The sequence below is a fragment of the Typha angustifolia genome, chromosome 12, assembly GCF_048772165.1.
Source record: "Typha angustifolia cultivar Huaian chromosome 12, ASM4877216v1, whole genome shotgun sequence".
NCBI classification, from domain to species: Eukaryota; Viridiplantae; Streptophyta; class Magnoliopsida; order Poales; family Typhaceae; genus Typha; species Typha angustifolia.
This window is the reverse complement of record NC_133250.1, coordinates 1,933,831-1,957,773: the sequence shown is the minus strand read 5'-3', so window position 1 is coordinate 1,957,773 and position 23,943 is coordinate 1,933,831. Positions and strand designations below refer to the sequence as shown.

Genomic DNA, 23,943 nt, shown 5'->3' with positions numbered 1-23,943 from the left:
TCCTTTTTCTCTCTGTCTTGTAAGGAAGATGCAACCGGATGAGTCAATCTCTTTGCTTGCCCGATGGCCTCATTCCTAATCAAGTAAACCTAATTCCCTCAAGGCGTAGAACCGGCAAACAATTGTGGATAAAGGATGGAAGGAAGATTCCAAGCTCATATCTGGATCAGATAAAAAAAGTTTATCCGAATTTAATCTGAATCGGGTCGGGTCCGTCAATAGTAAGGAGATAAGAAATGGGCTCTAAGAAATCACACTGCCCATTAGTCTCACATCGTGGGCATTGAGTTCCGTAGTAAATCGAATCTACAAGCTATCGGTGGATCGCATCGTTAGATCCCTCTTCGGGTTCTCCGTCTTTTGCCTCCTCATGAACCTCTAAGCCGTCTATTTCAGATCTTCTACAAAGGTTGCCTAATTTTTCACCCGCTCTTTTATCTTGCATTTGTAGATTTAGTTTGTAAAATTTTCCCTTTCCGTCGTATCAATCAGGGAATTTGAATTGTTTCCTCTTCCTAAGAAGATATAGATATGATCTTAACGAATCCCCGACTTGTTACCCCGTCTCCACCTTACAATCCGAAAGACGAGCCACATCACCGGAAATCTACGTCTTTCGGGGTTGCGAACATCCGTGGATTCCATCAAAGTGAGGCAACTGGATCTGCTGCCCTAAGCGATCGGCCAAAGAGGAGGTAAGTGTTTAGATTTCTACTGCATGCCTTTGATCAAATAGAAATTGTTAAGAAGATCTGTAACTTTCCATTCCATTCCTGGACAGATGTGAATGTTTTGATCTCTACAAGCAACTGGTTCCCTACGTAAAGGCTTGGTCTTGGCAGAAGTCGATCGTAAGAAGGAGGCATTTGATGCTAGATAGAGATGAAGACCACTCTGATGTGTTGATCTGTCTTCAGCATCCTCCTGTTTATACTCTGGGTACTGGAAGTCTGGAGAAGTACCTAAAATTTGATCTGCAAAATGCTCCTTATGATATTTACCGAACTGAACGCGGCGGGGAGGTCACATACCATGGCCCTGGACAGGTTCTTGTTCTACTATTTTCCTCATACGATTTGTTCTACGTTTCATTTTCTGGTGTATACTGCGGTAATGTTTATTGTGGAGAATTGAGTGTTTTCGTGTTAAACTAGAGCAAGCTTTCCCTTTTCTACATCAATTTGACTGATTGAGCTCAAAACTACAATCTAATTAATTTCATTTTACATATTGATGTATGTAATATAAAAGGACCAACTGGACTTAAATTGTCTTATTTCCTCTCCTGGACTATAACATACTGATTGACTGAAAATGATGATTTTATGGTTTCTTATTGTATAAGTGAATAAAATAAAATTATGCTTCTGATGCATTCATTTGATCACTTGCAAAGGACTCATTGATCACTTACTGTCTAAAGAAAATAAGTCTCTATTTTTCTATGTACTCATTTTGAGAAGAGTTTTGGCTATTACTGTGTATAAATTGTGTACATCCATCCCTGTATAATTTAATTGTACTTCTACCTAGGAATTAGGAAATGAGTTGTTTGGCTTTTTATGTTGATCTAAGACTTGGTTCAATGGCCACATTCCCATTCTAGTTTTACATAATGTTTCTTTAACTTGAATTCCTTTAACAAAAGTATTCCATTGAGAAAAAAGAAGTACCCAGGATTAAAGAGAGAAAGAAAATGGAAAAGGTTATACATTAAAACTTTATCTCCCTTGCTTACTGTTGCATGTTATAAATAATGTTGAAACAAAAGAAAAGAAATAACTGGCCATGACATAGCCATTGTACTGGTTCTGGAACCATCATATTAGTGCTCTTATTGTGCTTTTGTTGTTCGCTTCTTATTGTGTTCCTTTTGTTCATCTTTAGCTTGTTATGTACCCTATTATCAATCTGCGGTATCACAAAATGGATCTACATTGGTACCTTAGGTTGCTTGAAGAAGTCATTATTCGAGTCCTTTCATCAACCTTTTCTATCAAGGCATCAAGAATGGAGGGGCTTACCGGAGTTTGGGTTGGTACGCTTTTGTTCTTTTGTGATAATTTTCACATTCAATTATTTATTCATCAATCTTTATATGCCTATCTGACTAGGGATTTTAAGTTCTTTTGTGATAACTCTTTGGGTCTGCTAGAGCAGATGAGAAGGCTCCAAAGAAATCATGTCCTTTTACAACCAGCTGCCTACTTGACAAATTTATAACATATCTTCTGGTAGAGCCAAAACAATTAATAGAGGGACTCTATATAAAAGCTATGAGACTTGTTGAGTTGTTTGGGATTGAGTAAAAATATAAACACCCGCAAGCAGACTTAAAGATTGGTTGTTTGATGTTTCCTACATTTGTCTCCATGAAATATAAATTTTGTTGCTTGTCTGTCTATAATCTATACGATTCAGAATCCTCATAATATATGCTTTCTCTTTTCCCTTCTTTTTCCTGCATTCGCATGCTGGTTTAACACTTTCCTTTTCCCTCTTGTGTGTGGCTTTAAAATTTCTTCAAGGAAACCAGAAGGTTGCAGCAATTGGGATTCGTGTGTCTCGATGGGTAACTTATCATGGCTTGGCATTGAATGTTACCACAGATCTAAGTCCTTTTCAGCATATTGTTCCCTGCGGCATACGGGACCGTGGAGTTGGTACTCTTAAGGAGTTCCTAACAATGACATCTGATAAGATTTTAATGGACATCACACATGACGCCTTAATTAAAGAGTTCTCGGAAGTTTTCCAGCTTTCCCTCGAGTACAAATCAAGCTCCGATTTGGACTTTATTATAGATCATGATGGTTTTTCACTTCAGGAAGATGGAGCAAACAGAGTTGCATAGCAGTTCAGCTATATGGACAGTGATCATCTTCTTGTATAGATTCTCGAAATTGTGTGAAGCATTTCAATATGTTGTATACACTGTGCAGCTCTTGTATCATCAGAATGAGAGAAAAGAAGAGAAGACCCTCGTTTCTGCAAGTGTATCTTCCATATGTATCCGGAATTATTTGAATTAAAGCTTAGATCAGTTTAAGGTTCTTGATTTGATGAACTTTTTGTCGCTTTAATAGGTTGTGGTTTGGTAAGAGTGATTGGTTTTTTAGCGTCGCATTAGTAGCAAAATGTCAACGTCCTTCCTTTTGAAGTTTCTTTTCCTTTTTCTTCAGTTGTATGTGGCAAAAATCACCTTTGATAATCGCAGGAGCCGGTTGAATTCAGTCAATTTCTATTAATATGGTAGGTAGATATAGTGTAATTCTTCTTGAGATATGAATAAACTTATTATATATATATATGGGAATAGAAAATTAGAGAATACTCTGCACTGTGGAATTTTCTACGAAAAAGAAACGGATATTTACTGGCTTTATGTGAATTCCCATTTGCTCGAACTTGTGGAATGGACGCATAGTGACGAATATTGTGTTCATGTGTGATTCCTTTACATTAATTTGTTGACTTGAGCTTTTTATTTAAAGAAATAAAAACAATTGACTCCTTAAACAACTACTTTTATATGAGCGTTGCTTGAATCAAGTTCAATCCATATCAGATTATACTCAACATACACCAGATTCCAATGTCGAATCTTGTATAACATTCCAATCAAAAGGAGGCATTTTAACATTATCTTCCTATCAACAAAAAATTAGTTATGTCAGCCAGCAAATATTCCTATTGTTTTTTAAAGAATCAATAGATGACCACTATTTAATACTTCTTGTCAATCATATACTGGGGAACCGTTGCCTCTTCTAAATGAGTGTACACTTTCAAATTGTTCAAAGAAGCATTAAGATCCGCCATTGTCACACAGTACTCGTCAAATTTTTGTGTTGAATTAACCTTTTGCAGTATTATGAAGGACACATTTCCAGCTAATTATTATTTTTAATTTATTTTTATCTGAAGGCAATACCTACCTCTGGTGAGCAGAAATTGTCTGAGTCACTTCATCAGCGAGATCATCTGAATATCCAGATTGAGAAGTCCGATTTAAGATGATTCTGTCAAATTTGCTAGACCTTGCTATTAGATCGTTATCCTGCTTTCAACTGCTGCGAAGAACTATATTTGATTTGGATGCAAGTCAACTAGAATATCTCCATTGAAATAACTTCTAGGTATTGACTGCTGAACCTGATGAACTATATCTTCAATGCAGGCCAATGTTATTTACAAAGAAAGCACGTTTTTATCCTTTGTTTACGAGTACAGGGCCCTTTTCTCTGAAGACATCACAATTCAACCCACACACACAAATCAATTTTTGTACACAAAAACCTCGGTGTAAAATAGCAGCATGAGGACCAATATCTGGTTTGGTTGGACAAGTCAAATGACAGACAAATTTATTGGAACATACGACATATGGAATGTAAACTACAAGTGAGATATCCAGGCGAAAGTGCCTTTCTCAATGGCATCTGAGTTAATCATAACTACCTCACAAAGACTAGGCCGAAAGCTTTAAGATTCATAAACCTATGCTGATATGCACTTGTTGCGTTCAGTGTCAGAAGTTATTTTCTATGTGAGAACACATTAGATATATGTACATCCAGCAGAACCACATAATACACCAGTCATTTGCAATCATCATGAATTGATGATGTAGAGCCTGCTGGTTCGTCCATCTTAGACTTGAGGACGTAAGCACGAGCAGCCTTCAAAATCTGGCCTACTTCTCTCTTATACTGCAGCAAAGATGATAAAAGATAAAACATCCAATATGAGGTATCTCTGTTATTCCAATATTATCTACATCTATCAATGTGTCAATAACTATGTATCATTTTGTTGACCTTCCAAAGTTCCTTAAGATAAAATTTAGGTTAACTTTCCAGATTTTGAACAGCTTCTTCAGCCATTTGCTTGGTTTATAAATATGAGTTGGGTTTCAGAAATTATTTGCAATGAAATAAATGGTGCAAAAATCTGTAGTAGGTCATCCAAACTAAAAAAACATAATTATCGTACATGATATACACCAACTAAGTATGACAATCTGATAAGTGCAAGTGTGATTACATAAAGACAAGAAATAACCTATATGCAAGCAATAAAGAAGACCAGGATAACTGTCATATTGATGAAACAATGGCCCTTGATCAGTAGAACTAACATTATCAGAAATATTTCTGTCACCTTTGGGATATGCCTATTCTTGTTATTCTTATCACCATTAACCTTGATAAATATCATTATGAGTTCATCACTATTACATTTGACGAAAACTTATGATGTGAAGGTCCTTTATGCATGCACAAAGTTTGCAGTTCTTTTCACCCTAGCATATGAAAATACACATGGATAAGGCACAAGGATAAAAACCCAAACATTTCATCATGATAAGTACTTTAAAAGAGGTCGACACCAAACTTGGATAGGTCTAAATGTAATAAAGGATAAAAGTCTAGTGAAGTTTATATAATAAGGATGGTTGTGCCACAAGCACAGCCCATGCCGACATGCACAACACGGCACATGCTGCAGCACTTGCCCCCGTGCCACAAGATCGGCATGAAAAAAGAGGAGAGAGACTACTCACCTTTAGTCATTGACCTCACCGTTGTCGCCCATTGCTCGTGTGTTTGAGGTTCTTGATGAAGGCGCTGATCACTTCGGCGTGAATGCCCTAGCCCTAATTCGAGGAGAAAGAAGGCTTGAGTGGGTCGGGTCGGGTTAGTTTCTAATAACAACTTAAGTTGCAGATCTAATATTGGTTAATAAGCGCCTTGTAGATGCGGCTTCCAGGAGGGCTTCTTTGTCTTAGGAATAAGGCATGACCCGGACCAGCCCCTGCACCCGATCGAAAGGATGCATGGAATAACTTATTTCTGTGGCTTCATTTTTACTTTCACAAACAAGATCTTTTGCCAAAAAAAAAAAAAGATGGGAAGCTTGATTACTCTGTCCATTTAATAGGATCCGTAGCTTAAGTTTCTATTCAAAACTAACCTGACTCGACCCATTCAAGCCTTCTTCATATTTGAGCTAGGACTAGGGAGTCTGCATTGAAGCTATCAGCGCTTCCATCGACGACCTTGGGCACACAAACAATAGGTGACGATAACGTCGACGGGAACGGTAAGCAGCAACGAGATCAACGGCAAGTGGATCGTTGCTATATAATTTTTAGATTTACCAATATCAGTGATATTTTTGTTCTTTTCTGATTTTACAGTAGCAAATACAGTAGTGCCACACAGTTCCACTATAGATCAATACTGTAGCAGTTTACAATACCAAAGGAATATTTTAATTTTTTTTAATGGAGTCCTAAATAGTGTGAATTAGGGCTTATTTTAGGTTATCCAAAGAGTCCTGGTACATTAGAAGTCTGTTTCTTACTGCCAAATTGTGCTACTAGGAAGTGAGCACATCTTTGAAGAGACTGAACTTTGAAACTCTTTTATCCCTTTTAATATCTCTGTTATGTTGGTGCTTGATCTGTACGATTATAAATTACATTTCAAATTTCAGATATCAATGGGAAATTTGATGTACCCAAGTTATTTGCCCCAATTAAAAAAAATCCCATGGTTGAGAAAAATCATTAGATTATAAATTTATAATCTAATTGGTGTATGATTCAAGTAGATCCACCACATTCTACAAGAAATTGTATGTCTTACACCAATAGCTAATGTCAAAAGACTTCAATTTAACCTCTAAAACCTACCTTAAGGCCCTAATAAGGTGTAAATATTATCTATAAGCATATCGAGGTCATCCTATATGCCAACAGCTTAAATGGCACGTGCCTTGATACATGCCGTGATGAGCCAAGGCCAATATGGCTGTGCCTCTAGCATGATGGTCCTTGAGAGTGACAATGTCTTCTTTATTGCATAAAATAACATATTTCAATTGCTTCTAAAATAAAGATCATAGCAAAAAAATTCTATCAGATCAAATTTTCATTGTTTAAGCAGAAAGAGATCTCTATAAAGGTTTCTTAATATATGTCTTCGATTTTACTTGTGCATGTTTTAGACAGTATTAAACTTTTTCTTGTGCATGTTTACTAGGATTTCTACCTGATCTCATAGAACATGCACAAGATGCTCCAATTTTATGTAGAATGGATATGCACAAGCATGTGCGCATATGTGACTTTGAATGTGTGTGGGAGTTGTCACATACAATGTTCATATGGAACTTCAATTAAATAGCAGCAGCACATTGTGTAATAGTGAATATACAACTATCTCTAAAAGAGAAACAGCAGGTGAAAAACAAGGAGCTCACTGTTATCTGATCAACTAGTTCAAAGCTGCAAAACATGATGGAATCATGAAAAGCATACCTCCTCGGTGGCTCCAGACTTGATTTTAGACTGTAATATGCACCATTTCTTTAAATTTACACCTACCATAGGTGGACAACAAATAAAACTAGCAGTAGTATAAAATTATAAATGCTAGAAAAAAGTATAAGCAAGTAAAATAGATTCAGCAAGAAACTGACCAACTTTTATGTCCAACAGGCAGGAAGATTTTGAATTTGTTTCAAGGGACCACCTGCAGTGTATCTGTAACAATTTCCATAATCATGATTCCTTCAAAAAACAAAATTTTCATCATTCCGCTGAAGTCTGAACATGTCCTATGAACTTAGAATAGAAATTATTTGCCAAATTTTATTTTGCCAAATATTGAACTTCATAAATCTAATGTCTGTAAAGCTAACTTCTTCTCAGAGGAAGAAAATGATTATCAAAATCATAATAGTTTGAAGCTTTAACTTAAAATCTAGCTACTATCCATCCTTGTCTTTAAGGAGCAAATTCAAAGTAGTTAAAGAAATCCAAGGCTGGGACCTGTATGAATATGAATTAATGAATACTTGTAATTAGATTATTTCAGCAAAAAATTAACTGAAGGGAGTTGATGTCGCATATCCTGGAACCATGAAAAAAACTTAACAGAAGAAGGTCACAAGATCTAATATTTTTATTTTAAAGCTTAAATTCCTAGTGCTCTTCAATCTCTCATTAGTCTTTTAAGTCAGTCTCCTGAGCTCAAGATTTGACTAGGTTTGTCCTGAGGAGCTCGCCAAGTTCCAAGATTTGAAAAGAAAAGAAAAAAGGATACATCATGAGTCGTAAAATACCTTAACTTTAATAATATGTTACGTATGATCGGGAGACTAAGAGTAAGTCAGGAGAAATAACAACTATTACTAGCAAATACTCTTTCAAATGTTGCAGCCAAAAGTTTGGAACAAAGAAACACAAAACCAACTAAAATAAAAAATTTCTTCTTCTATAAAGCAAACTTTATCTGGTTAATACCTCAAAGTAGGAGCCAAATGGAACATCATGCGCCTGTTGCATTGTCTCGTAGACCTGAAATCGTATTATAAAACAAAATTGTGTTGGTGTCAAGGAAACCAATAAAAATTGTTCTTCCTAAGTGAAGGTAAATTCATGAAAGTTCAACTGAAACAGATTGCACTAGATAATTATATTGTGGAGATACTCCAACCGCACCAATGATTTCTTATCATTTGAAAGAACAATGTGTTGCATTTCTGTCACCGCTGTGTCTGGAGGACATAAGGGACTATGACATAGCGATCTGAAGGTCACTTTTCGGACTTGACCATCATATTCATCTGAGATATACCACTTGCTTAGCTGGGAAAGAATACCATAAAAGAATAAAAATTTGTTACTTTCTGTCAAAGCATAAATTTACAAAATCAAGTTGTATTATACAAGTGACATTGATCATTGCTTTCTATTGCTCAAAAACACTGAACAATCACCATTTAATAAATTCAATTTATTGATTGTTTCGAACTATGAGCTTATAAATTTATTCTGGGAAATAGTTAGGCGTTTAGGTCCAACGATGACCATGCTAGTAGCATATGCTGTGCCGTGCCACCATCGGTACAGCACGTGCTACTGGCACACATTTATAATAATTTTAATAAAACTTTTAGAATATTTAGAGATATTTTTAGATCTTTGGCATGTCAATCATTGGTTTTTATTTAAATATATATATATATATATATATTAAACCTACATTATAATGTTTTATCTTTAGATTATTTTTGTAAATTATCTATTTTATTAAAAATAAAAAAGCAGCTAAATATAAATATTATTCAACACATAATATGATTAAATACATTTATTCAAATTAATATTAATGATTGAACACTTCATAATATGGTTGAATACTCTATAATACAATTAAACATATAATAACATTTTATACATAATATTAATCAATAATAATTTAAGAATTAAAACTAATATCTAGTTGAATGTAGCATGATGAGGTGGATTAAAGACTATTTGCCAGCACAAAATAACATGAGAATGTTGTACTAAATATTGTCGATAATCATCAAAAACTCATCCACTGATAGTATTGCTTATTACAATGTCTTACATAGTTTTTATACAAAAAAGAATTTTAGAATTATCCTATGATTTGATATGAATATTAAACATGCACGAAAATTAAAATTGATTTGATAATGATTGATGAAAATAAAAAAATTAAAAAAAAGACTCCACATGCCGTGTTGGTCGACACGGCTTCGTATGGCACTCCCCGTTCCAAGTGTCATGCTACTACCGGCATGGCCATCTTTGCTTTGGTCATTATCTAAAGATTAGACCTTCTAGATCTCAAGCTCATAGAGTTATCAGAGAAGACCATACCATAAATTATGCTAAGGAGCTACTGTACGAAGCTTCAGTAGAGAGGAACGATCGAAGGGTAAAAAAAGAAAGAAGGTAGAAGGAAAAACTGCACAGCTGTAATTAACAATGAATCACATCCAAGGACTAATAAAACATCATACGGATGAATGACCTAACAAGTTTTTTTTTTCTATTAATAAAACAGATATTGCATTCCTGCAGAAAACTTACATTAAGATTTGTATCCTTTCTAGCAGAGCGATACTCCTCAAAAAACTTCGAGTTATCACTCAGTAGAACAACAAAGAACTGCTCAGCTGTACATGGGAAGACAACCTGGAAGAATTTAGGCATAGTTAACCAAAAGTAACAAACTTCAGATATAAACTTAATCCATAAAATTCACGCAGTCAAACTTTATCCATAAAATTCATACATTGACTGCATCGACAAGAATATCTTCATTGATGAAAGCTTGGATCTTTCTAGTCACTGCGATGTTCACTTCGGTACTGTTTACCTCATTTACATTACATCTTACGGAGCTACTGACTGGTTGTGCTCTCACCTACCACCCACCAAAAAAGAGGAAAGAAGTATTAACATTTAATCTAGGGAAATTTATCAAAAACACCCTATGTTTTGTTTTAACTATCATACACCTACCATAGGATATTTATAATTAACCCTTGGAGTTTGCTTTTAATGTCTCAAAAAGACCCTTAGTTAACTTTAACTTAACAATAGATAATGGAATAGAGAATATTCCTTTGCTTTTGAACATAAAAACTAAAATGTCAAAAATACCCCTCATTTGACATAAAAACTGGTTCTTCTATTATTTCTAAATCTTAAAAAAACTTACTCAAGGGTATAAAGGTCATTTGCATATATAGTTAAGTTCTCTAGAAATATCCATATAGTAGAGTTTGAATGATAACAAAAGCAAAACATATAGTATTTCGGTAAATTTCCCTTTAATCTATAATATCGACTTATGAATGAAGGATACTATAAAAAGTCCTTTAAATGAAATTTGTAGGAAAAAAATGAAAAGAGATTAAATTACGTTTCGTGTCACACGGACAAGCTAACATAACTATTATTTGATCATTCGGCAGTCTACAATATGGTGTAGGCATTTCCATGCCAGTGTTGTACATGAGTACTGCCTAATGCATAATTCCTAGCTACATACAACTATGTGAATGAGTTAGTAGAATCAATGCATAGAAAAATCTCGTTATTGTAAGAGTTAGGAGTTGGTATTGCATCAATTTGGCACATGGTGGGCCAAATTTGAACCACACCAAAAGATTAGGGTTATTATTTTTATCAACCAAAACCATGCATGATGTTGGTCTTGAAATTACATAGCTTTTATTTAGCAGTAGCAGCCATGGATCTCAGAATTTCTCTTTTAGCAATTAAGTAGTGATAGACATGATTTTGGCATACTTATCATCAGAGTATTTCTAGCTAGAAAAGAGATTACATAATTTACTAATTTTGCCCCTTGACATTCCTATACCTATTTTTCACTAACCAGCTATTTGAGTCAGTTAAATGAATCCTTTTCCTCCATCCTAATCCTTGCCTTTGTTTGTCGCTATATCTTATGGTGGAGATAAACATTCTCACATATCATCTATTGTGAATGAAAGCCTACTTGTGATCAAGGATTGTCATACTAGAGGTACATGGCTTGTCAACCTTGGTTCGGCACAGTATGTATTATGGCACATGACATGCCGAATTGTTGTGTTGTTGGCACACTAAATAGCCCTAATATCAAGGTTTGAAAAATCCAGATCAGGACTGGGATCGACCTTTCGAAAAAACGATACGTATTGGTATATTATTTAATAATACTGAAAAACATTTAGAAATTTTTTTATCAAAAAATAAGAAAAGAAAGAACGAAAAACTATGGTGCAATGAAAATTGAAAAGAAGAAGAGATTAGAAAGAAAGTGAGTGAAAGAAAATCAAACAAAAAAAAGAAAAACTATAGTGCAGTAAAAAAGAAGAAGAAGAACAAGAAGAAGAAAAGAGAAGAAAAAGGGAGAGAGTGGAAGAAATGAAAAAAAATGAGAGAGAAATAAAGAAATTAATTAAAAATTTTACATATCAAAGTTCGTAGGAGTTCGCTGGAGTTAGATTTGCGTCATCGAAGTTTGCCGAAGCTAGATCTCTCCGTAAGAGAAACAATAGTTATATGGTAAGGAGAGAAAAAGAGAAAGAAAGAGCGAAAGAAAGAAAGAGAGAAAGAGAGAGAAAGAGAGAGAGAGAGAGAGTGAGAAGAAAGAGAGAAACAGAGAGAATTCGGATCGGGCTTGGATCGAGATCATGTTCGACCAATCCCAATTCGGATCGGCCGATCCAGCGAACCATGCTTAATATATGCAAAAACATTTTTAAGTCTTTTCAAGACCTTAAAATAAGTTTTAGCAAGTAAATTAAAGTATTCTAGCACTAGATATTAGTATAACACATGCCATTAGATCCTAATTTGATAATTTTCTCTAATATTTCTCAAAAATTTTAACTTGGGGCATATGCGGAAAACAAAAATTTTCCTTTGATTTCTAAAATCTTAACTGTAATCTATATAAATGAAGCATCAAAAGGTAAAGGAGTATGAAAAGAAAAGAAAGAGACTCCAAATTAGGTTTATTTGAAGTAACATGTGCTTAATATCAAATGGAATGGGTTTGTACAGGTGGTCAATGACAGTTCTTTGAGAGAACTGAGATAATTTACTCGCAACCCATGCCTATAGTAACCCTACCCTATTTCAAGGCTAAGGAGTCACTGTTGAATGGTATAAAGTTATAAACATTAAGCATGCACAGCAGAGGTTAAATAAATCACATCAATAGTCAATATGCCTTGGTTACAACTTTAGTTCATTAATCATGCTTGATGCATCCTAAAATAAGTGATTGCTCAAGATAATGCAGCAGCCAACAAATACACTATTCATTAAGAGAAAATAAAGAACCGAGTAAAATCAGAAGTATTGCATACTACTTAATGAACCTTTCTTAATGAGGATGCCTGCTTCTCAGCCTCCACTATTGCCCGGTATTTCTTTATTGCATTCTGCAAACATCTGAATGAATGATTTCTATTCCAGAATGATGCAAATTTATATCGAACTCTTCCTGAAAATCAACAACTGCAATGGCTCAGCAGTCCAAATAGTCAAATGAAAATAAAATAAACATACATTTATATAGCAATGTAGAGAACATAACCTTTCAAAAGTGGCTCTTTCTTATGAGGAAATAATAATCTTATATTTCTACAAATTTCTAATTTATAGTTAAATGAGAATTCACTTTAACTTTTTCTATGCAGCAAAGCATAATCCCCTACTTGTATTTGCTTTTCCTATTCTATTATCAGGCTATGCTACACTTTTGAGATGATTATTATTTTCTGTTATGCCCTATTAATAACTTTGGTATGCTCTGCAGTCTGCTTTACCATTATATCAATATTGGAAACATCCATATAAGAAGGATTATGAGATCACACCATGTCATTGTTAAGCACTCCTTCCCTAATGTAGCGACCAAGACGATGCACTGTTACCTTCTCCTAAAAGAATACTTATTTGTCAATATTCTATTCAACCTTCTACTCAATTGTGACAGCCCATGAACACAATGAGAACTTTAGCTGTTTCTGCTTTCATACCTATATATCTCAGCCAAAAGACTAGTATAATCCTTATGCATTATGTTGTTAAACTTCCTTAGTCATAACTCATAACCTGTATCTTAAGGCATTATCATCTATATAGTTCTTCAATTTTGCTTTAACTTACACATGATCCATTGAGTTAATATTTTCTTCAGCTCCTAATAAATGTTAGTATCAGCCTGTATAAGGTATATACTCTAGAAACCTCGTGCTTGTGCTTCACAAATCACGACAGCCACAGCTTATCAAAATTACACTATTGTTAATATTCAGTGACAACCTATTCTTTGTGGAATAAGATTCAGCCATCTCCTAATTATCTATTTTCTCTTAGAATCTTTTCAAGTTTTCACTATCCTAACTATCTGGGTATAAAAAAGGAAAGACTTGCCAAATAGTGCACTCATAGGGACTTATATGGAAGTCTCCTCACTTTTGCTTCCACCCAGAGCTCCAAGCATGTAAAAAAGACTGACTAGGTAGATGACTACTTTTCCCTGTCTTTCTGTTGTAAATCATCACCTCAGAGAGAAAGAAGAAAAGCATCTCTTCCTACCCTAGTTTGAAGATGAATTATTTAAAAGTATATTTATAAAAGGCTGTTTGATTTCACCATATTCTAATATCTAAATAATTGTGTAGTGAAGTAACCTGATGGCATGATAACTTGATCAAGATTTTAAGCTATTTCTTTCTTCCTTTAGCTGAAAAAAAAAGCGCAAGTTTGTCCAGTATATTTCCTGAAATAGACACAAACGGTCCCCGAGAAATACAAAGTTGAAAAGATTCATGCTTTTTCATGATTACAATTATGATAGTCTTAATGCTACTTAATCCCATCTTACAGAAATATGTAGGTTATCATATTCATCAGTTCATAGTGATATGGAGCAGTGTTTCATCTCTACCTAAGTTAAGAAACTTCACAGAGGCACATAGAAACAAAGCATAAATATGGCTCATGCATATGCACAAGCAAGAAATAATGTTTTTGGTTTCTGTAATCTATATGTATCTAAAATATATAGTGTATTTAGGATTGCAACATATGTATAACATTTCTGGGTTGCACCAAAGGTCAGCAGTTCTTTACCTAGCATTTTCATCTATAATTTATACATCTGAAACTTAATACCTTTTTGAAGTAGAGTCTAAGACAAGCTCTGGCACTTATTCAAATGAACAACATCCCAGAGTTGGTTGTTCTTAACCAAAGACCATCTTAAATTAACACAAGCAATCTCAACAAACCAACAACTTACCATTGCGACTACATAAAGGAGGCACTCCATGTCCACCAGCTCCAATATGAAGAATGACTGTAATTGCAGGGTTAACAAAAGCATGTTGGCTCCTTTTTATCTGCATCACTAACATGGGGATATTTCAACAACTTTATGTGTGAAAAATCAAACGGTAGTCAACGCACCTCGTCTATATCTTCTAATGGAACAATCACCTGAGGATTTCATGTAAGGAAATCTCAGTAAGACAACCCTACAAAAATATTAAAAGTTTAACATAATTGAACCTGAATTATAGCTAGAGACTAATGCTAAACCTTCAATATACTTTATTTCATGTTTAATAATAACTATTATTGACTGCTTAAATTACTTCCATTTAGTAAGGTTTTCACACTACTTCATAAGATAAATAGCATGGGTGACATTGAAAATAACTAAGTTATTATTTATTATAATGTAAAGAATTCTGAATGGACTAGTATAGTCTCAGTACTTCCAGAATATACTGAAATTTGGGACTTGGGAGTTTAGAATGGACAAGTAATGGAAGTCTGAATAACTAACTAGTATGAACCTCCAAATATATGATAAACTTGCCTTCAGTTGCTTATGGAAAACATTTGAATGGAAGCAGAGGTGCCATGCGGAGATATACATGCGCCCATGGTAGAGAAAAGATCTTTCAAGGGCACAGGAGTAACTGTGATGAATAACCTGAAAATATAATAACATTTGCCAAAGAATGTTAATAGATTGTAGTCATAGAGATATTTTATGTTTTTGGCTGAAATAACTGTACTTTTAAACTTTTTTTTTTTTGAGAAAATAGAAATCTGAATACTTGCCTCATCTTGAGGAAGTTTAAATATGGCCTGTAGAGGCCCAGGGTCTTGATGAGCCACTACTGGCACTCTTTTATCAGATATCTTTTGGCATGATTCTACTCCAACAAAACCAGGAAATGAACTGTGGAAAGAAAATATAAAGTATAGACTCTCATGATTCTACACCTTGAATGAACCAACAATATAAGATAATCATATGGAAGTACCATAATGAGGGTTTGGCTTAATTTTGGATTGAACCAAATTTTTCTGGAATTAAATTGTTTCTTTGTGAGAGAGCTCAGGCTAAATAACTGAAGATATTGACGTCACAATTGCAGCACAGATGCGTGCCAGTCAGATGCCCATAGAGTGGTGGCTATAAAATGTCACAAAAGCAATTATCCAACATGAGCATTGTAGGAAAAAATCAATTCACCATTTAAAAGTTCCAGATTATAGCCATTAAATTAAAAGGTCAATGCTAAATCCTGCAACAAAGAGAGAACCAACTTTTCGTGACCACAACTCTAAATAACTGATGTCAAACTTTGCTTCCCTGAATTTTCCACTATTACACTTCATCATTATTATTGTCAATTGTTTCAGTTATTAGAATTAGTGAGTGGCGTAGTACCAAAAAGGAAAAAAGAGAAGAGAGAATGAATAATTATATCCATAATAAGTATGGAGAAGTTGAGGAAATTATGTAAAAATATCATTTAAGATGGTCTGGACGTGTCCAACATTGGCTGCATAGAAGTATAAGAAGTGAACTATTATAGGTGCACAGTTCTCCAAAGGGGAAGAAGGCAAAAATGATGAGTAGAATATGCTGGTTCTTTCAACTTCGGATGATATGATCAAAGATACAAATGAATGAAGAAACAGAACTTAGGTAGCTGTCCCCTGTTAGTTGGAAAATAATGATTTTATTGTGATTGGCAATGTTGTATCTTCCTTCTCTCAAACACTCCCCCCTTTCGAAGGTAAATTACATGGTTTCATATTTCACCCACAAATACAGGCATTACTGACCAAGGCTAAAGGCCAATCACATATGTTGACGTTGCCTGGTGTAAGATTAAGAATAACCTAACTTGTTTTGCTTGTCGAGATTGAACTTGAGGTGGTCCTTGAAAGCAAGGATGGCCGTGCCGATCCATGCTGACCGGCACGTGTGCCGTGCCGATCCGGCACTGCCACGTGCCGTCCGGTACAGCCTTATGCCAATCATGTGCTAATGTAGAGACATTTTTTTTTAATTTTTCTATTTTAATCAATCTTTATCAAATCAACTTTACTTATTTCTTAACAAACATGATATGACATGTAGAACCTATTTTTTTTTAACTTTTTCTTATTTCCATTAATTAACTTTTGTCATTTTTAAAATGACAACTTATTTATCATTTTTAAAATAACAACTTATTTGTCATTTTTTAAAATTGGAATGACAACTCATTTACCAGACCTAGACAACTACAAAACTGAATTTATCAGAGATAGAAAAAGAAAAGAGACCATCTTAAGCTCAATATGATTACAGTCAGATGAGGGTAGGACTTAAGTCTATAGGTAGCAGGATATCAGGAGAGGTGCACCCACCGGATGATATGAGTTCATCATCATTACCATCATATCAATCACACCCACCAGAGCCACAACACCCTTATTATACTTTATATCTACAATCTACATATGCTTATGGTGTACTTGTGCCTGTGCCTGTGCCGGTGCCGGTCGTTCTCGTGCATATTCAATATTCATATCATATCATCGAAGAATTATAAAATTATTATTTATATGAAGACTATGTGAGATGTTATAGCGAGCAATATTATCAGTGGATGAGTTTTGAAGAATATTGACAGTATTTAACGCAACATTTCCATGTTATTCTTGTGCCAGTAAATGAAGTCTTTGATCCTCCTCGCCTTTCTACGTTCAACTAGATATTAGTTTTAATTATTGAACTATTATCAATTATGTATTAAATGATCAATTATGTATTGAATGTTATTATGTGTTCAATTATATTATAGAGTATTCAATCATATTATGGAGTGTTTAATCATTAATATTAATTTTAATGAATGTATTCAATCATATTATGTGTTGAATAATATTTATATTTAACTGTTGTTTTATCTTTAATAAAATAGGTTATTTACAAAAATAATCTAAAAATAAACATTGTAATGTAGATTTTAAATTTTAATACATATATTTAGACAAAAAATCAAAGATTGACATACCAAAGACTAAAAAATATCTCTAAATATCCTAAAAATTTATTAAAAACATTATAAATGTGTGCCACTGGCACGCTGAGACGTGCCGATGGTGGCACGGCACGGCACATGCCACTCGCACGGCCATCACTGCTTAAAAAGAATTCAAGATAGAGAGGAAGCTAATTGAGGACCCCACTATAGCTTATGTTTCTTCATGCATTCATTGTCGTAACACAGCCAAACTCTAAATTAAGATAAATAAGATATATAACAAGATAATGATGAACTATGCATTTCTTATTAAAATATGACAAGGGCAGGTTTAAATACACTTTCAGGATTGGACATGTAGCCCAAGTCTACATAGCTAGAATAAGAAAAACTTTGCAACATCAAACCACATCAATGGCTTATCAAAAAAGTGTAGCCCATCATTCTGCTATATCCATGGACTCTGTATCATTTTGACTTTTTATTCTCACGCCCTATGACTATGTGCTGCTTACACAAGACAGATTATCATGCAATTTGCCAACATATGTTGTACTATGTAGTGATTAAAAGTGGCGAACTTCTCATTCAGCACTACGTTTGACCATACTGATTTGACAAACCATATACTCTTAAATATAGGCAAGTAGCGTTCCAACTGATTCAACTATGAATGTAACACACAGTCATTACTGGTTTAGTTTTGTGTGCTACAATGTTGCAATTAACCAGTGACTGCCGCAACACAACAATTGTAGTATGTAAAATTTTACTCGTAATTGTGCAAATGCATTCAAGTGGCATTGAAGAATGACCCTGCATCTTTTAATCTATATTAGATCTTTTACACAGGCAATGTGAACTGTACTTGAAATTTCTGACCTAAAAAATACTACTAATTCCATCACTTTGAGCCATCAAAACACTTTTGAATTAAACAAATACCCAGAGAATGCAGAAAGGCCCATCCCTATACGTCTGTTCCAATAATTTGAGAGACCCATCTCAGCATATGATAGACAAGAATTTTTAAGAGTTTTCACATGTCACCCTTTGAATGTAACACATGTCACTAGTTCTTTCACCAACAACATACATTATCCATTTAAATTAGGTTGATTTTGCTTTTCTTTTTCACCAAATTTACATCATATCTAAGTAAATATTTTCAGAAAGTCTCCTCACAATGCTCTTAATTGTAAGATTCTTTCTTCTGAAAAATAAGAATAAACTACATTTATCTGCATAACCTCCATATTTATTTGTTTAGTGCATCTCCTTTATTGTATCTCATGAGACCTTAATCACATTCCATAATAGCTACAGTACTTGTGCTTCATTATGTTACTGTGTCTATTCTTATACGTCTGAGATCACATAAGATTTCCCTATTGTCAAAGTCAATTGAAGAGGTCAATAAGAAACTTGATCTCCCCAATTAAAATTGCATGAGAAAGATATACAGAACCAGATGGGGTGGAAAATGGCATTCTTAAATCGCATACGCAAAAGAAGAGACTAAAGCCTAATCTTGCCCCTAAGACTGCGCAGGAGTTATATAATTAATGAGCAAAGAATTTAATATCCAGCCATCTGAAAACTGCTTGAGAGGGCCAACTTAGACATTAACATCCAAAAACCATATTTGCATAAAAAGCATCAAAAACACGTTAACTACCATGACAATATGACATTCTTGCTCCTATTATCAAGCTGAAACAAAGCCTCATCACATATGCCCATTCAACGGAAATTGCTAAAATGACCTTGCGCACTAAGCCGTATCCCAATAATTAACAAAGAAAAGTACACAAGTGCAATAGATGTCAAGGAAATCCTTCTTGAAAAAAAAAAAAGCAAGGAAGAACAGCAACTAAAACTAAAGCAAGAACTTACCTAGCAGAACTTGCAGACAATTTACATGAACTAACATGTACACAAACCTGAAAGAAAAGTTTCTCAATATGTTATCCCTTTTCTTTAAGCTCCGAGAAAGGAAAATAAAATGTAGCATATCTTGAGATTTACCTGTCCTGATTTGCTATCCAAGTTATACCAAATAGCACCAGTTTGGCATTCTCCTTCAACAGGTATAATGGCAGATCCAAGAACTTTGCATTTGCATACAATATCCCAATCATAAATTGCTATGCGTACCTATTAACCAGTAAAAAGAAACAAAAGTAGGATGTAATACACATTCAAGAGTTTCAGCCTTTAATCCCGTGCAATTTCCAAATACAATAGTTAAATCGGGAAAGTGGATAAATGACCCCTAATTTGGTGCTAAAGGATCTAGTCCTATGGAAGGAAATTCAATTGCACCCTTGAATATCGAGAAAGAAAACATAAGGCATAGAACTTAAGTTGCGGATCTAGCTCCACAACTTAAGTTTCTATTCAAAATCGATCTGATGACCTGACCCGCTTAGGTCGTCTTCCTCCTTGAGCGAGCAAGGGCTAGGGCATTCACGTTGCGGTTGGCAACCTCGGGCACGACGGGTGACGGCAAACAGCGAACGACGACGAAAAGTTTTCAGTGAAGCTGCTAGAGGGGGTGTCGTGTGGCACCCCTCGTGTCAATATGCCGCCGGCACAGCAAATGTCGACCCCATGCCGGTCGGCACAGCCATCGTTGGAACGAATCAAGGATAGCATGCCGATACTTGGTGGCCAAGTTGGTTTCACTTGTCTAATTCCACCAGTTTTATGTTTCTAGGTATTTTTTGAACTCTAACCCAACATCTAATACCTTATAAAATTTTCAAGCAGCAGTTAGATATGTCAAATAGTTTGTCTGAAGAATATTTTTGGTTTTCCTTCATTCTATATTCTAATCTTGTTTAGATGACAATTCAATGTGGCAATATAATATTAACTGCAAATTATAAAAGGTTAGGTTTCAAACGTGACAGAAGGTCAACCTTTTGATACAAAAGATTTATATATGAGACATACGAAGTTTCCTATCAGCTAGACTAGCAAAAGAATTGGATTACTTGAAATTAGTAGTTCCAAAACATAAGTTTCTCCTCATGCATAAATTTCATAAGATAACATTATTCAAGGAAATACTTATAAGTCATTAACTTATATGAAGATCCATGCATTTTAATGTCATTAACGAAATTAAACCAGAGATAACCTGGACAGGGAGCTTGTGAACAAAGAAAATGAACTCTTCTCCCCACAAAGGGTTTCTTGAATTAGGAACCATGGAGCTGCATAAAAATGATGATTTTACAACTGATTAGAATATCCTTTATTGATCATGTTTCACTATCTTGGCTTACATTATTCCAAAGAAAACAACTAAAAAATGATATGCCTTTCATATTCTTTGACTAACTTTTCTTTCATCAAGGTCCACTAGCTAAGCTAATATACAACAGATTGATTTATCTTCTATATAGAGATGAAGAAATGCCGATCATCTAATTCAATTCATTTACAAATTTACATACCAAAGTACATAAAGAAGATAAATATTTGCTAACATAAAACAAGAATCGAAAAATTAATTTAACTGACAAAATAGATGAGAAGGAAAGTAGCAAGAGAAAATTCTTGATTATGCGGAGTTAAATGACCATTCAGTACTTATATAAATAAGAATTTTCTGCACTTATTAGTCACTTATGAGTTTATTTACCATAGATGTTTGTTTTATTGTTACTATTTCTATTTTCCTCCAGTCTATCAGATTAAGACAAGATGCGGACATACAGTAAAGCACCGATTACTTAGAAAGTTGGCTACTTTCTTGGATATGACTGAATATTTCTGGGTTACTATATTATTCTCCCAAATATTAGATTTTATTAGGAAATGGAATTTGACATATTGGAGTCTAATAACCTGGTGGCAATGCAAGGAATAAATTGTAATGCCAATGAACCAGAAAGATATCACTTCTTTCATAATGCTTCAAAATAAAAATAAAAAATGTCAAAAAGTTATTAAAAAAGATTGCACAATACCATCAAAAGTCAATAAGGCCATTTCTTTGGCCATCAAAAGAGGGAAAAACTTAGGATCTCATGTGAAACATTTGAAGTTAGTTATGAATATAATAAATGACAATAGAATCTCTGGAAATTAGTAAGGGCAATTGTCAAGGTTAAACTAAGATAATGTCCACAACTTTCTGGGAGAAATTCCTTTAAGATGAAGATTCAATCATATTGGAATGGAAAAAATTTGTCCTTGTTTGTGTGCTAAGTTCTAGTATCTTCTAAGATTTGTCAATATCTCATGCATTTTGATTAATAATCTATACAATTGCAAATGTGGTACTTTATAGTAGTACTTCAAATTCTTTTATTCTTTTTCTTTGCAAAAAAAAAAGGAAAATCGAAATGCTAAATGCATTCAATCACAATGCACCTTTTTCATTGAAACGATTTGGTTGGCTCAGGTTTTTTGGTGTGCATTGTATATAATAGGGGATTTGGCTGGGTTTTGACAAAAGAAAATCAATTTCCACAAAGCTACTGAAATCATACCAAGAGTAAATTCCTTTTCAGGTGGTTGTGCTGGATTCTTCTCTTACTTTTTCAAATTTTCACTTTTTTCATTTTTTGTACTTGACAGAATGTAGTGATGTCATTTTCAGGTTAAGGGCCCTCATGGACTACAAGTGAATCTTTTCTGTATTTAACAGCAGCAATGAAACATTTGGCTATTGGAAAGGCTTCCTATATATATATGCTAGTAGAAGCCAAACAGTGTTCACAAAAATAAAAGTCACCTGAACCGTTTTTGGTCACCACAAGAAATGATAGCATAAGGATCTGAGGTTCCGTTCAAGTTTGCACCAATTAAGTACTTGGCAGCAAGTAGTTCCAACTACAATGTAAATGTAAATGTAAATATACATTAGAGAAAAAAAATGACAAGACCTTAATGGAACAGCGATATTTTCAAGCTACAAGAACGAATGGCGAATAACTGAGAATAACTACTTCAAAACAATAATTTGGGCATATAGAAGAGGAACCTTGACCATATATGCAGCATCTTGAGAATCTTCCTTCGACAAATTAGATGAAAACTGCACATCAAGAAAACCAAAAAACTGTTTCATGGAAACAAAATGCATATTATAATATATATATATATATATATAGCCAAAGATAACTAGCCATTCCAATGCAAATACCTAACCTGATACTGAAATAGTTGTGAGAGAATTGGAAATAGCTAAATCTAACAACTGATTCGTAGAACCAGAACATCTCTGTTTATAAAAGATAAGACCGTACAGCACAATTCGGAACAAAAATAGCATCGAGTGCAAGTTTACGATGAAGACAGATAATCCACAGTCGTGCTGTTTTGGAGCATCGACTTAATTGCAAGTAGCATTTAACTTACAGCTGGACCAGATAATGGAAATAGATACATAATTTATAGTATTGTAATGATTAAAAAAGAAATGCATGACTCTCAAATACATGAACCATGCTATTATTAAATAATCGCATTCTTGAATATGTATTACGTCATTCCTCGAAAAGGACAATCAGAAGCTTAATTTTTCTTCGTTAAGGTCTCAAATAAACACGAGAACTAACAAATATCAGGGTCTTACCTGGTTCTTGCCCTCTGATTCAAGAACCACAATCTCTTCGCCCTTGGCCCGATCATTGCTAGATTTAACCCGGCCACGCTCATCTCCACCTCTGGACGACGAGGACTTCTCCAAGACTACGAACACCGCGACCAAGAAGATTGCCGCGGAGATGGTGACTTCGGCCTCCCACAACGACGGGAAGAGGAAACCGAGAGGCGATTCCTCCATCATCTAGCCAGTGGAAACCGAGACGAGACTTTCGACGGTTTACGAAGCGGCAAAATCTAGGGCTCGAAGGAGTACATTTTCTCTGGTTTCGATGAGTTCAAGAAGGAGAAGGAGAAGGAGAAGAAGAAGAAGATGAAGATGGCGAGAGCAGAGAGGAAGAGAGCAACGAAACGACGGTTGGAGAAGAGTAAGGGAAAGCTACTTATTTGAGGAAGGACGGGTTAGGACGAAACCCCTGTTGTTCGTACTAATATCGTGATTGCCATTGATTTGATGATATCATCATACTAGCCGAGAGTGACTTCCGGTGGCTCGCGGTTCTTTAGTTGAAGGCGCGATACCTGAGTTCTTTTGCACAACGCCACCTCCATTTCAATCTTATTATGATCTACCTCCTCTTTCTTCTGTTTCATAAAAATAACTGATTTAAGTTATATTTTGAAGGC

The 23,943-nt window shown here is 34.6% G+C and overlaps 2 protein-coding genes across 6 annotated transcripts; one reads left to right on the top strand and one right to left on the bottom strand.

Annotated features, from left to right (window-relative positions):
- Positions 1-240: 240 nt before the first annotated feature.
- LOC140771968 (octanoyltransferase LIP2p, chloroplastic-like) lies at positions 241-3,133 on the top strand. Of its 2 annotated transcripts, none has more exons than XM_073113821.1 (5): positions 241-409; positions 524-695; positions 782-1,046; positions 1,888-2,038; positions 2,529-3,133. In XM_073113821.1, exons 2-5 carry the CDS (start codon positions 532-534, stop codon positions 2,852-2,854), a joined length of 906 nt encoding a protein of 301 aa, XP_072969922.1. In that variant the 5' UTR covers positions 241-409; positions 524-531; the 3' UTR covers positions 2,855-3,133. The 2 variants fall into 2 exon arrangements, with proteins under 2 accessions (XP_072969922.1, XP_072969923.1); XM_073113822.1 differs by having other exon boundaries at positions 243-409; positions 493-695; positions 2,529-3,132.
- A 1,116-nt stretch (positions 3,134-4,249) lies between these two features.
- On the bottom strand, positions 4,250-23,650 carry LOC140772195 (BAG-associated GRAM protein 1-like). 4 transcript variants are annotated; one of them, XM_073114134.1, is made up of 18 exons: positions 23,288-23,650; positions 22,694-22,747; positions 22,445-22,542; positions 20,840-20,915; positions 19,723-19,851; positions 19,591-19,637; positions 15,488-15,608; positions 15,240-15,356; positions 14,825-14,854; positions 14,658-14,757; positions 12,727-12,851; positions 10,122-10,253; positions 9,917-10,021; positions 8,513-8,659; positions 8,315-8,368; positions 7,489-7,552; positions 7,328-7,389; positions 4,254-4,712 (listed from the first exon to the last, which is right to left on the bottom strand). In XM_073114134.1, the coding sequence occupies exons 1-18, from the start codon at positions 23,498-23,500 to the stop codon at positions 4,602-4,604; spliced, it is 1,785 nt and encodes a 594-aa protein (XP_072970235.1). In that variant the 5' UTR covers positions 23,501-23,650; the 3' UTR covers positions 4,254-4,601. The 4 variants fall into 4 exon arrangements, 3 of the variants coding, with proteins under 3 accessions (XP_072970237.1, XP_072970235.1, XP_072970236.1); XR_012106263.1 differs by having other exon boundaries at positions 4,690-4,712; positions 7,489-7,579; XM_073114136.1 differs by lacking the exon at positions 10,122-10,253 and having other exon boundaries at positions 4,250-4,712.
- Between the last annotated feature and the right edge of the window lie 293 nt (positions 23,651-23,943).